Here is a 12,899-nt window from a genome sequence, read left to right as displayed (position 1 = left end):
CAGGTGTCGAAGGCCTTAGTTTACATCTGCTTCTGAAATAGTCCAGTAATAAACAAGCAACACACTATAACAAGATTCATAGAGAATACAAGTTTAAATAACCAAAGGTGAATCTGACTCTGTCTTCAGCTATGCAAAAACTTCTTTTACATCAGCACAACCTTATGCTCTCCATTTATGACATTTGGATGTGGCCTAACTACAGGCAACAAGGTTTTAAAGCTTTTATTTAAACTGGGTAATTAATGATCTGCCAAAACTACTAACTCCGAGCTAGACGTGTAGAGGAGCACCAGATATCATCATGAGTAATAACAGAAATGATCATGCTGCATTGTGCCTGCCAGCGTATTATTTAATTATTAACCGAGATGGAGAAGCTCAGTAATCGAATAGAAGTCCCCTTCAGAAATATTAAGACATTGAATAATTTAAACTTGATTGATCTGATCTCATTTACTCAACCTTCCCCCCTCATTTGAAAAGATAAAATAATTAGCAGTGGCCTGTAACATGTGTGTTGCAGCTGTCTGCAGGGAATACACTTCAGGAGCAGATCTCCAGGGTCTGATTCAACCTCACGTTGCTGCCCTGTTCCCCCCAAAAATGCTGTCTCCTGAAAAGCTGCCTAGTTGGCTTATGCAGAGGTGGTGAGTGATCAGAGACCTGTTTTTGACCCCTGATGCTGCTTCAGCTATAAAACTCAAGGACAGGGAATACAACAGTCACTCATGGGGGCCTTGCAAGAGCAGCAGGCACTGTGTACCCCTGCAGAGGCCAAGTTAACCTAGCTGGAAAGATCAGGGGGGAATCCATTTACCTCTTTCTATTTTACTGTCTGCATAAAATGGCCTGGAAGCTAGAAGAGTTAATTATCTCCCTCTCAGTACTTTCCTTCTCCTTTTCCACTTGGTTAGACCTGACTCTCATAGCACATATTTTTATTGGTTTTAAATGATGTACAGCAGTGAATTATTGCCCCGATAGATATGAGTGAATGATAGAGAAAGTAGTGACCCAACAGCATGGGAAGGAATAGCCATTCCTGCGCTTTAGTTTAGCTTGCCAGCTTCATTCCACTAAAAACAGCTTCTTGCAATTATATATTCCACACCATTTTCTTTTTTTTATCCTGTCTTATAATTTTGCATTTGATAGTGGATTCCTTGGCTACTTTCACCGCTGTGAAACTGCAGAAAGCCAGAGGGCCTGTCAGTAACACAGTGTGTTAGCATGAACGGTGCAGTAAAAATTCATAATGTGATGAGTCAGTTTGATTCTGTTTTTTACAGAGCTACATCTCCCTGTCCATCCAATTTCATTCTGTTGAGGTTAGAGCCTTTCACTTAAATGACGGTTCTTTTTATAAACTTCAAAGTCATCCTGAGGTTAAGTTCTGTCTCAATGAGGAGCTCTTCTGAAAGAGTCTGGCTATCCAATGTGAAGTTTCGCAGACCACTTTCCTACATATTTTGGATGACTACAGTTAAATCTTGGCAGAGTGGAGAAAAAACTGGTCCTAACACAGCAATCTGCTCTGGTTTCATCCGTCCTTCCTGGTATAGGTCAGAAACAACATGTGTTAGATCACTGGAGAGAGGAAAACTTTCTATAGACTGAGGTCAAACATGACAGTTTGATAGAACTTCCTCTTCATGGCCAAGGTTTATGCACACAGTAGGGCTTTCCAGGAACCAAAAAACCAAAAAATGTTTCTTTAAGGAATCGTGTGTGATAATGAAGGAGATTTCAAAAAGGACGGGCAGGGCACGGAAAACAGATCTTCTGGTTCAATTAAACTGGTGGGCAAGTAAATCAGAATGAAGTCACAAGATGGGGAACATAGAGCTTGTGATCACTGGTGAATTAAGAGTTGGTGAAAATTAAAGTCCCACAAGTTCCAACTTGTCTGGTAAAAATGTGACTTTATCCTGTAGCAGACGATCCTGCCTTGAAGAGAACATTTCAAAGAGGATAAATCGCTCTCTGTGGCTATGACCCTAAGTCTCTTAGTTCAACCTGATTTCACAGTGTGTTTGTAGGGTGTGGGAGCTCACTTGAGCTTATTTCCAATTCTGTTGATACCGAGACAAAGGGGTCATAAGATATTCTGGTTGTAACCACCATGGTAATAGTCTTTGGTCACTTACTCAACCAGACAAGCTGAAGTGAGTCATCTGTGGATTAACCTGATGAATCCATTTTCCTCGTTTCCAGCATAGCAATAATTAAAGAGTCATCTCACCTCTTTGGAGTCTCTTCTCTCCCCTGAGAAGAGAGATTAATTAGAACCACTAAGCATGACAGAAATAACCAGGAAATTTAAGAGCAATAAATATATGTTAACAGACAGAAAGAATCTATTATCCCAGCATTAGAATTCAGATCTATTTTAGTATCTATTAAACCAGAGATGGTTGGCTAGTTGGTAAATTAAGCAAAAAAACATGAGAGAGGACATGATTGTCTGGAGCTGATCGCTTGTGTTTATAAAAGCCATGAGCCTGTGACGTAGAGTAAGGTTTATTGTAATATTGTCATGTAGGGTTTGGTAGGGAGAAGGCTTAGCACAGTTCACTGCCTCTGGATGTGTAATTTTTGATTGCATTATTGACTCTGCTCATATGTATTAATCCTGCAGAAATTCAAGAAGGATAAATGTAGACCTAACAGGTTTTCTTGACTTTGGTGAATTGCCTTGTAAGTAGGTGGATTTATAGAAGTGACTCTGTTACCCAGGAAGGGTATAATGACCTGTTTATTGATTTAAAAGAATGATATTTTTGTTGAGTTAGGTTTTGGAAAGGGGAGATTTGGTTTAGATTTAGTGCAAAGTAGGTAATAATAAATCCAACCACAAAAATATAATAGGTATTGATAGGAGTTTGATTAAGGTAATTTGAGTAGCCAATAATTTTTTTGAACCTATTAAACTGATTAAGATAGACTTGCAGAATGAATATCTGAAGTAAGTAAAGTAACTGTTGGAGGTATGCTTCCTTGGAGGAATGTTCATAGTGTTTCAGGACACCATCATGTTCTTTCTGCCTTCTGAGTATTCTTTCTGTGTTAAAGGTGAGCAGCTGCTATGATTTTAAAATAAAACATCTGTAACTCTTGATTTCTTAAGCAATTCTCTTTGAGTAATTTGAATTTGGTTTTAAAAAGACAGGAACCTATCAAGAGTAGCAAGTGTTTGTGAGAGACTGATTAATTTTAATCTATTCAGGGTAGATTAAATGTACTTGGGTAGATTAAAATTAGATGATCATCAGCATCATCTTTGTAACTTGTAAATTTTGAATTGCTCCAATCATGGACTAACATTGCAGTGCAGGAGGTAGAAAGATCCATGTGAATTGTCACTTGTAGTAATAATTTGTAGCTGGTTTTGATTTTAGAGAATATCAGAGATGGTGTAAGCAGTAAAAGTGCTGTTGGGTTCACAGGCTGGCGCTATGGTGAGATGTAGTATGAGGATGACATTTGATTTGGCCTAGAGAGCAAGGTAATGTTTAATTGAATGCATTTTCCAGGGAGGGGAGGTTAAGTTATTATCTGTTAAAATGCAGTACTTATCATTAGCATGTTCTTAGTTATTTGTGGGACTGTCAGAGTGTGGCCAGGTTGTCCCAGGAGAGAAGTCCAGGATTTGTTAATGAAGCCATGAGAGTGCTGCTGATGTTGTGGAGTAGGCTATAGAGATAAGTGAGAGAAAAGGCCCTAATGTAAGAAGGACAATTAAATTATGGACAATACTAAGGTTCATGTTGTGATACATGTAATTACTTTTGTTAAATATCATGATTTGATATATTAGATTTGAGGCTATGACAGAGAGGAAATTTATGTTCTTGAGTTTTTATGCATCATTGAGAGGTCTTTATTCCCTTTGGACCTCAATTATAAAAATAAATCCATATAATTGCCTCAGGAAAAAGACATCTGGAATTGCTTAGGACGATTTACTCAAGGTTCTGGGGAGGCAGTTCAGTTGCAGCAGAGGTGGAGAAGCAGACACAGACCTAACTGTGTATGTGCTCAGGCCATGTTCTTTGTTGGTGCAGTTTGGCTTTTCTTCTCTGCATTTCGTGGGAGCTGTACTGCTCTGGCCCCAAACTTTATCTGATTGCAAGCTGGTGTGTGAAATACCGGTTCTGAAGAGCTTGAAGTACTTCTGTGCTTATCGCCATGATACACTGGTGTCATTACAGCCAAATTCCCCGTGGAACGGGAGTTTCATTTTTTGTCTTAGCTTTATGAGCTGCACTGCTTTTTACCCCAGATGAACAGAAATGGAGTATAAGGCATATTCTTAATTTTCTATTTGCCTTTTTTTCAGAGGGTCTATAATGCAGCATTCATTTACACTGATGACTGGGAAGCTTATTGCAAATGTCTGAATTTTCTCAATTAGCAAGCTAAGTGCTTAAGTCCAATAAACAGGAAAAGTAACTGTATCCGTAAATGTGGTTGCTAATTTATTTTGACACATTTTAATGTAGAGTGATGAATTAACAATAATACTCCCCAGCCTTCTAGTAAATGGACTGTTGCGTATTTTGTAAAAAATACTGGTGGGTAGGTAACATGGAGCCTATTTTCTCAGTGCCTGAGCTCACTTACCAATGTAACTCTGAATCTTTGCTGAGAAGTGCTTAGAGTTTATAAAATTTACAGAATAGCAAAGAAATAGCCTATATATTTTAGCCACCTCTATGACTATAAGTGCTTCAGTGAATAAAGCTTCTGCGTTTCTTTGACATACTGATACTCCCAGTATAGCCATAGTTGTCCACTCAGTATTTTGTTTTCTGTGATGTGCATATTTAGCAGAAATGGGAGCAATAATATTCTTTGGGAATATATACTTCAGTGAGCCCCCAAGGCCCTCATGTAGTTAAATACCATGCTGAGTCATGTGGCATTTCATAATACTGGTGCATTTTATTTTCTAACCCCATAAATCTGCATAAATCTCCATGGATCTCAGTATTGCTCTCCTGTGGAGAAGAGGAGTTGGGGCACTCACTTACTAAGTGACATGCTCAGGGTCACTGAACGAGTCTGTTGTAGAGGTAGGAGGCAGCAGGTTTCTCTGTTTTAATCAGTGAAAGACACTGGAGGATTCGGTTGTTGTGAGATGTGTTTAAAAACTGTCCTGAAGATTCCTTGGCTGGCAAACAGTGTCTGTGCAGATGCTCGTTCTCTTCTTACCTCTTCATATAATTAATCTGTTGCAAAAGTGTTCTTTAACTTCCTTTACATCTGGTTAGTAAAAGAGATGAGTTAAAACAGGCTCCTTCTGCAGAATGTGTCCATTAAGTTACTCTCACCTGCCATTGTGGAAGGTGGAAGTGGGAATGAAGAGATAAATCCAGGTTTCACTGGTCAGACTAAAAACATCATTCAGAAAGAGGGAAACACAGAAACTGGATATTTTGCCATCAGTTGAAATCCCAAACCAAAAGACGCTAATTCTTTATTTTGTAGATGATAAAAGGGTGTGATGTTCTTTTCTTTCGTCGGAGCAAGTATGACTGTTGCAGACACCGAGGCTGCTACAGGACTGTACTTGAAACTGCACAAGAACAACCCTGTCTCTTCCTATGGCCTCATGGTATACGCTTGAAACACTTTCCTCCTGAATTTTTATGCATATTTCTTGGCTATGGATCTTACCTGGAAAAGGATAAAATGCATTTAAATGCTGCATCTCACTTCCCGATGAGAGCAGTAATTCAGTTTACTGGATATGATTCATTATGCCTCTCTAACCTCTCTGAACCTGGAGCTAGGAGCAAGACTGCCCTGATTGTGAATAACATCAGTGCAGAGGGCTTTTAGACTAGACTGGCGACTCCTAGGATTCATTGCGGCAGGGATATGACCTTATGGCATCCTCCTAAGACTGCTCCAGCCCCTACCAGACCTCACACTGGCTCCTGGCGGTCCTTTCTTTGTGCTTGAGCCAGCAAATGAGTTAAGCTGTCCTGGTATGGCTTTTCAAACTTCTGATTCATTAGATGGACTGTTAAAACCAGAAAGAGGGGATAAGGAAGAAGGTGTATCTCCAAGATCTAGATGAAGTACAGTATTGGATTGGAACCAGCAGTAGGACTAGGCTCTATCCAGAGTTTCTGCTGTGTAACCTGGTCACACACAAGCAGCTCATCCTCTGTAATATGTCCTGTGGTGGATTTGAATCAGAAGATTAAAAAAACCCAAACTGTTAAACAAATGAATGAAACAAATCCCAACATGGCTCTTTCATGTCCAAGAGCAAAGGGTGTGTCTGATTCTGGGGTTTGGAATACACTTGAGTCTTCATTCTTCTTTTTATGGTTGTAACAATTCTGGATGTAAACATTCCTGGAGAATTCTGGCTAGGGAAATAGAAGAAAAAGTTACTCAGATACTTGTAGTAGTTGTGGGAAGAAGTTGGATCTCCATTTGTCCCACTGGGCCTGGGATCAGAGAGTGAGGAGCTGGGCCGTGGAGCAGATTGTAGATGGAAAGTCATGGCTGTGAAAGATGTGAAGGAGCTCAGATAGATTCAGGAGTATGAGAGGGGCGGGAGAGGGAGTGTGAAGTGTATTTTAGAAGGCTCCACTCAGCATTTTGGCCAAGGAGGACTTTCCTGACAGTGGCATTTGACTGTGGTAGAGGGTGACAGTGTGCTTATTAGCCAGGCAGAGGAGGAGGGGACAGAGGCAGTGATCCGTCCTGAGGTAGCGGAGGGAGGCAAGGACAGGAGTTCTGCCTGGGTGATTAGGACGGCTATTACTGAGGGGACATGTCAGACTGGGAGAGGTGAATTTAGCTGAGCTGCTTCCTGTGGAAGTAATGACTTTTACTTATGGCAAGAATGCAGTCACAATCCAAACAACCTGTGCATATCATAAAATTAAGCTGTAAAGGAGATGGTAAAGAGGATGGTGACATTTGAAGAAGGAAGACTCCACAGCATTTTCTTGAGCAAATTGGGGAAAAAAAACCCCCTCAAATCATCAGATACCCACAAAGATGCTTCATTTTTCAGGTCTAAAGATTTTTTCTGGCTTGCAGAATGATTTAAAAATCTAATGCTTTAGCCTAGACGTATTTATTTCTTTTTCCTTTTTAGCTCTATCGTCCACTTCTGAAAAGATATGCCGAGCTTGAACAGAAGGTTATCTACAACCCAACCTCTTCTTGTCTTGCAAAATAGAGGCAAACAAAATTTATAAGTTGTCTGAAGAGTGGACTCCCAAGGAGAAGATCAGAAGAGATTTGCTCAGAATTTACTGAAGTTGTTTAAATAATTTTGTTCCTCTTTATAGACAAATAATTTTTAAATGTCTGTGTTCGAGTGTGATGGTGGAAAAAAATTACATTGTGATTGAAAACCTGATTAAAAAACCATCATATTGCTCTGTGTGTTTGTGACTTCAATTTTTCTTGGATACTTTTCAGACCATGCTTGCTGTTTTGGAACAGCTGGACATCAAAGTCCTTTGTATGCAAGAATCACTTTGCTCACCTCTGTCAGCTTTGATTCCATGTGTTTAATGTGGGAGTCTCTGCATACCTGCTGAGCATGCAGTCTTAATTCCACAACTTTTCCTGCTTAATTTGAGACTATCATTCTGTACATCTATAACTTGTTGATGTTTATATCTTTGCCTACGTGAAACCAGTGGAAAGCATAAGCACACTGAACTTAATCCCATCTTTCTTTAATATGTGGAGATTTATGGTGTGAAGGCTGAAGTCTTTAAAGACTTTCTGCGATCCTCAGAGAAGGAGAATTCTTGTTACATGACACTATGGAAAGTCTGTTATGTGATAAAACATCATGTGGTTGGATTTTATAAATTGTGGAAAGCACAGAGGCCTTATGTGATACAGACATCATTGCACAATATTTTGCTTGACATCAGTTTTCACAGAAACACAGAGTGGTAGGGGTTTGGAAGCGACCTCTACAGATCATCCAGCCAAACCCCCCTGCTAAAGCAGATTCCTCTCAATCAGGTCACCTAGGAATGTGTCCAGGAAAGTTTGGAAACTTCCAGAGAAAGAGACTCCACACCATCCCTGGGCAGCCTGTGCAAGCTCCTCACCCTTACAGTAAAGTAGTTTTTTCTTCTGTTTAAATGGAACTCTTTGTGTTCCAGCTTTTGTCCATTACATCTTGTCCTGTCACTTGAGATAACAGGGACCGCCCCATCCTCTTGCCATGCACCTTTTAAAATAATTCTGTTAATGAGATTCCCTCCTCAGTCTTCTCCAGACTGAACAGCCTCAGCTCTTTCAGCCTGTCGTCATGAGGAAGATGCTCCAGTCCCCTGATCATCTTGGTGGCCCTGTGCTGGACTCTCCAGAAATTCCAGTTTTGTAAAAAAGAAAATGAGGGAGCAAACATGGGAAGTTCTGCATATTTCCTTTCTGTTTCAAAAAACAGAGTTGATTCATCTGCACATGAGTTTGGAGTTATTCTGTTTTACTTTCCTCCTTCAGGTGTCGTGGCTCTGAAATTCTTTGTGTTGTGCTGAGTGTGACTGCAGAAGTAGGGCTTTGCTCCCAAAAGGGCATTAAGGCCACTGGTTTTTATATACTACCAATATCTCCTTCCTTTCTCAAGCAGAAGTGGCAACTATCTTGCTGTGTTGCTCTTTCACTTCACAGAATCACAGAATCTTAAGGATTGGAAGGGATCTCAAAAGATCATCGAGTCCAACCCCCCTGCCAGAGCAGGACCACCTATAGTAAGTCACACAGGAACTCGTCCAGGTGGGTTTTCAATGTCTCGAGAGAAGGAGACTCAACAACGCATCTGAGCAGCCTGTTCCGGTGCTCCTTCACAGTGAAGAAGTTTTCCCTTGTGTTTCTTTGGAACCTCTTATGTTCCAGCTTGTACTCACTGCCCCTTGTCCTGTCATTGGACGTTACTGATGTCTTGGCTTCATCCTCCTGACACTCACCCTTACATATTTGTAAACATTAATGAGATGACCCCTCAGTCTCCTCCAAGCTGAAGAGCCCCAGCTCCCTCAGCCTTTCATCATAAGGGAGATGCTCCACTCTCCATTTATCATCTTTGTGGCCCTGCACTGAACTCTTTCCAGCAGCTCCCTGTCATTCTTGAACTGAGGGGCCCAGAACTGGACACAACATTCCAGATGTGGTCTCACAAGGGCAGAGTAGGGGGAGAGCAGAACCTCTCTTGACCTACTGCCCACAGACCTTCTAATATACCCCAGGATGCCACCGGCATTGGTCATGAGGGCACATTGCTGGCTCATGCTCATCCTGCTGTCCACCAAGACCCCCAGGTTCCTTTTCCCCAACCTGTACTGGTATATGGGGTTCTTTCCCAGATGCAAGACTCTACACTTGCCCTTGTTGCAGGCACTTCTGTTCTCCACAACTTACTGAAGATGATGGAGAGTGGTTTAGCAATGACTTCAACCAGCTCCCTCAGCACCTGCAGGTGCATCCTATCAGGACCCATAGATTTATGTACATCCAGATTGCTCAGCTGATCCTTAATCCCTCATCAACCAAACAAAAATCTTCCTTTAACCTAACTTCCTCTGGAGTCTGGGGCTCCTGAAGACAGTCTCCAGCAGTATAGACAGAGGCAAAGAAGGCATTCAGTAACTCTGCCTTCTCTGTATCCTTGGTCACCAGGGCCTCATTCAACATTGGGCCTACATTGCCTCTAGTGTTAGTTTTACTTGCAATGTATTTGAGGAAGCCCTTCCTGTTGTCCTTGACCTCCCTTGCAAGGCACAACTCCAACAAGGCTTTGGCTTTCCTAGTTGCCTCCCTACATCCTCTGACAGCAGTCTTATATTCATCCCAAGTGGCCATCTCTTCCTTACATGACCTGTAGACTCTCTTCTTCCACTTGAGTTTGCCCAATAGTTCCCTGTTTAACACTGCAGGTCCTGGCTCCCTTGATTGATTTCCTACCTGCTGGGATCCTGAGCTTGGAAAAAGTGATCCCTGAAGACAGACCAACTATCTTGGGCCTCTTTATCCTCTAATACCCTGTTCCATGGCATGTCCCCTAGCAATTGCATGAAAAGTCCAGGGTTGTGATCCTGCTTGGTATTCTGTTCCTACCACACAACATCCTGAACTCCACCATCTTGTGGTCGCTGCAGCCAGTGCTGCCCTCAACCGCTTCGACCAGACCCTGCTTGTTCATGAGTACAAGATCCAGTAGAGCTCCTCTCCTAGTTGGCACATTCACCATTTGCATAATGAAGTTATGATCCATGCACTGAAGGAACCTCCTGGACTGTCAGTGGCTAGCCATGTAGGCCTTCACTTTGAATGTTTTAGTTCAGATTTAGTAGCCTCTAGCTGAGAAAATCTGAAGAGAAAATATAAGGCAGGAGATCTTTCTAGAAGTCACTGAATTGGAATGAACATCCTAAATCACCCTGTGCAAGTGGGAATGCTTTACAGCACCATTCTGCAGGGCCGATGTCTTTCCCTTAAGATAAAATTTCTTCTGGAAATAAAGCAGACTTGTCTAATGAAAGTGACTGAAGCCTCTGTCTGCTTTTTGTGGAAGCTGTAATGTGCCTAGGGAATAAGCCAGGGAATTGTAGGGACTAGAGGATCCCTTCGATGAGTATTTGAGATCTGAATTATGTCCCTGTTGGAGCTGGGTGACTCAAATTCCTATTCTTCACATTACAGTGGCATAGAAGCACTCTCCTTGTCCCTCCTGCATCTCTGTAGTAGGGTGGGAACCTCTTGCCGTGACTCACCTCTGGAGTGGTGGGGGAATGGGCATGTTCCTCCTCTGCTCTCCCTTTTTATTTAAGTGCTTCATTTGTGAGTACAGTGTCTTTTTTTTCCTGTTCACAAATGAATAATTACAACTTCTCTTGATATTAGCATGATTACTCAGGAAGGTCAAGAATTGCATTTCCGAATTTCTAAAGCAGGCTTCTTTTAAGCAATTGGTTTAAAAGGTGGCATTACAAATACACATCAATCTCTTTTATGTGCTTGTTATTCTGGGTCCCAAGGTACAGCACTAAAACGTATAATGCTTCTCACAGGCCTTCACCGTCAGCAGTTGCTTTGTCATTGAGCAAGGCTGTAGAAAGGTACAGGAAGATTCATTAATGCAAGTTAAACAATGCCTACTACTTTAAGCATCATCATTAGTCTTTAATTCTGCTGGGTTTGACACCAAGGTTAACCACACAGGGAAGGGATTCAGAGAGGTGTTTTAGCTTTGTGCAGTTTTGGTGACAATTTCTTGAGTAGCTCATTTGGCTTATCGGAGTGAGAAGATTGATGTCTCTTGTAGCTTCTTGGCTTTATTTGTCTGTGGAATGGTAGACTCAGGCTCAATTTCTTACTCAGCTGAAGCTTAGTTTCCTAGCTCATAGCACGTGTTAGAATGTTTCTAGATAATATATTGGCTCCTAACAAAGCCTTATTTGTGCTAGTAGGATATCAGCTAGCTGCCTTATCTACTGCTACTCAATGATTTTAATTACTACTACTTTCTGGGCATGAGCTCTTCTCAGGGAGATGGAAACACTTCCTTCTCTGTTGGGCTGGGTTGGGGCTCTCTGCTGTGTCCTATGTCAGCATTAAAACACTGTTTCCTCAAGGTGGCTGGTGCACTGTGTGCGTGGTTGCAGGAGTCCCTGAGAAAAGGCTCAGATGCATGAATCTGAAGGGCCAGGAGCTGAACACCACTGAATTATAGTATTGCTGTGGTGATGGGTTTGTTAGGATTGGCCTCAGAGGAATGGAGTCTGCAGTGTAAGAATTTATAGACAAGCTCTTTTTTTTTTTTCCAGCTCACCAAAGTTGCACATGTTCACTGACTAGTGTCAGACAGAATAAGACTCAATAAATCTCATCCTTGAAACATCCTTTGAAGAAATGCTGCTGTAAGACTTCCACCACTCTTTTTGTTTTAACTTTTCAGGAATGCACATTAGCCAGCCAAAGAACCACAGACATTTTACTCTCACATACACAACCCTTTAAAAAAGCCCCCAGTGAGGGAAAGATATGGTGCCCTTCGATTTCCAAAATCATGTGTTTTGCCAGCTTGTCTAGCTTATGTTATTCTGGTTGTCTGGAATACTGGCAATTAATGCCTTAACTATCAGAAATCTAAGGGAAAGACAGTTTCTTCTACTTTGGCATATTTGCTGGAGGTTCATTGAATCATAGAAATGTAGAATCATAGGGGTTGGAAAGGGGTTGGTAGGGGTTGGAAAGGACCTTTTGAGATCATCTAGTCCAACCCCCTGCCAAAGCAGGTCCACCTAGATCAGATCACATATGAACACTTCCAGGTGGGTTTTGAAGACCTCCAGAGAAGGAGACTCCACACACTCCCAGGGCAGCCTGTGCCAGGGCTCCCTCATCTCAACAGTGAAATAGTTTTTCCTTATGTTTAAATGGAACTTTTTGTCTTCCAGCTTCTTTCCAATACCCCTTGTCTTGTCACTAGATACAACAGAAAAAAGGGATGTCCCAACCCCCTGACACCCAACATTTATATACTTGTAAATATTAATGAGATCCTTCCTCAGTCTCCTCTTCTCTAGACTAAACAGCCCCATTCCCCACAGCTCTTCCTCATAAGGAAGATGTTCCAGTCCCCTGATCATCTTGGTGGCCCTGCACTGGACTCTCTCCATCAGTTCCCTGTCCCTTGAGCTGGGGAGCCCAGAACTGGACACAGGACTCCAGATGAGGCCTCACCAGGGCAGAATACAGGGGGAGGAGAATTTCCCTCGACCTGCTGGCCACATTCTTCTTGATGCATCCCAGGATACCATTGGCCTTCTTGGCCACGAGGGCACATTGCTAAATTTTTTATCAATCAGGACTCCCAGGTCTCTCTCCACAGTGATTCCATA

The 12,899-nt window shown here is 41.8% G+C and overlaps 1 protein-coding gene across 1 annotated transcript in view; it reads left to right on the top strand.

Moving 5' to 3' along the window:
* The window catches only part of XYLB (xylulokinase), an 87,273-nt gene extending 79,861 nt beyond the window's left edge, over positions 1-7,412 (top strand). The window contains exon 19 of the mRNA XM_061996572.1: positions 7,127-7,412. Within this exon, the coding sequence (XP_061852556.1) occupies positions 7,127-7,210 (84 nt within the window). The 3' untranslated portion in view covers positions 7,211-7,412. The remainder of the gene's footprint in view (positions 1-7,126) is intronic.
* Positions 7,413-12,899: the final 5,487 nt, after the last annotated feature.

This window comes from Colius striatus, chromosome 5 (assembly GCF_028858725.1).
Source record: "Colius striatus isolate bColStr4 chromosome 5, bColStr4.1.hap1, whole genome shotgun sequence".
In the NCBI taxonomy this organism is placed as follows: domain Eukaryota; kingdom Metazoa; phylum Chordata; class Aves; order Coliiformes; family Coliidae; genus Colius; species Colius striatus.
This window is presented reverse-complemented; position numbering and strand designations above follow the sequence as displayed.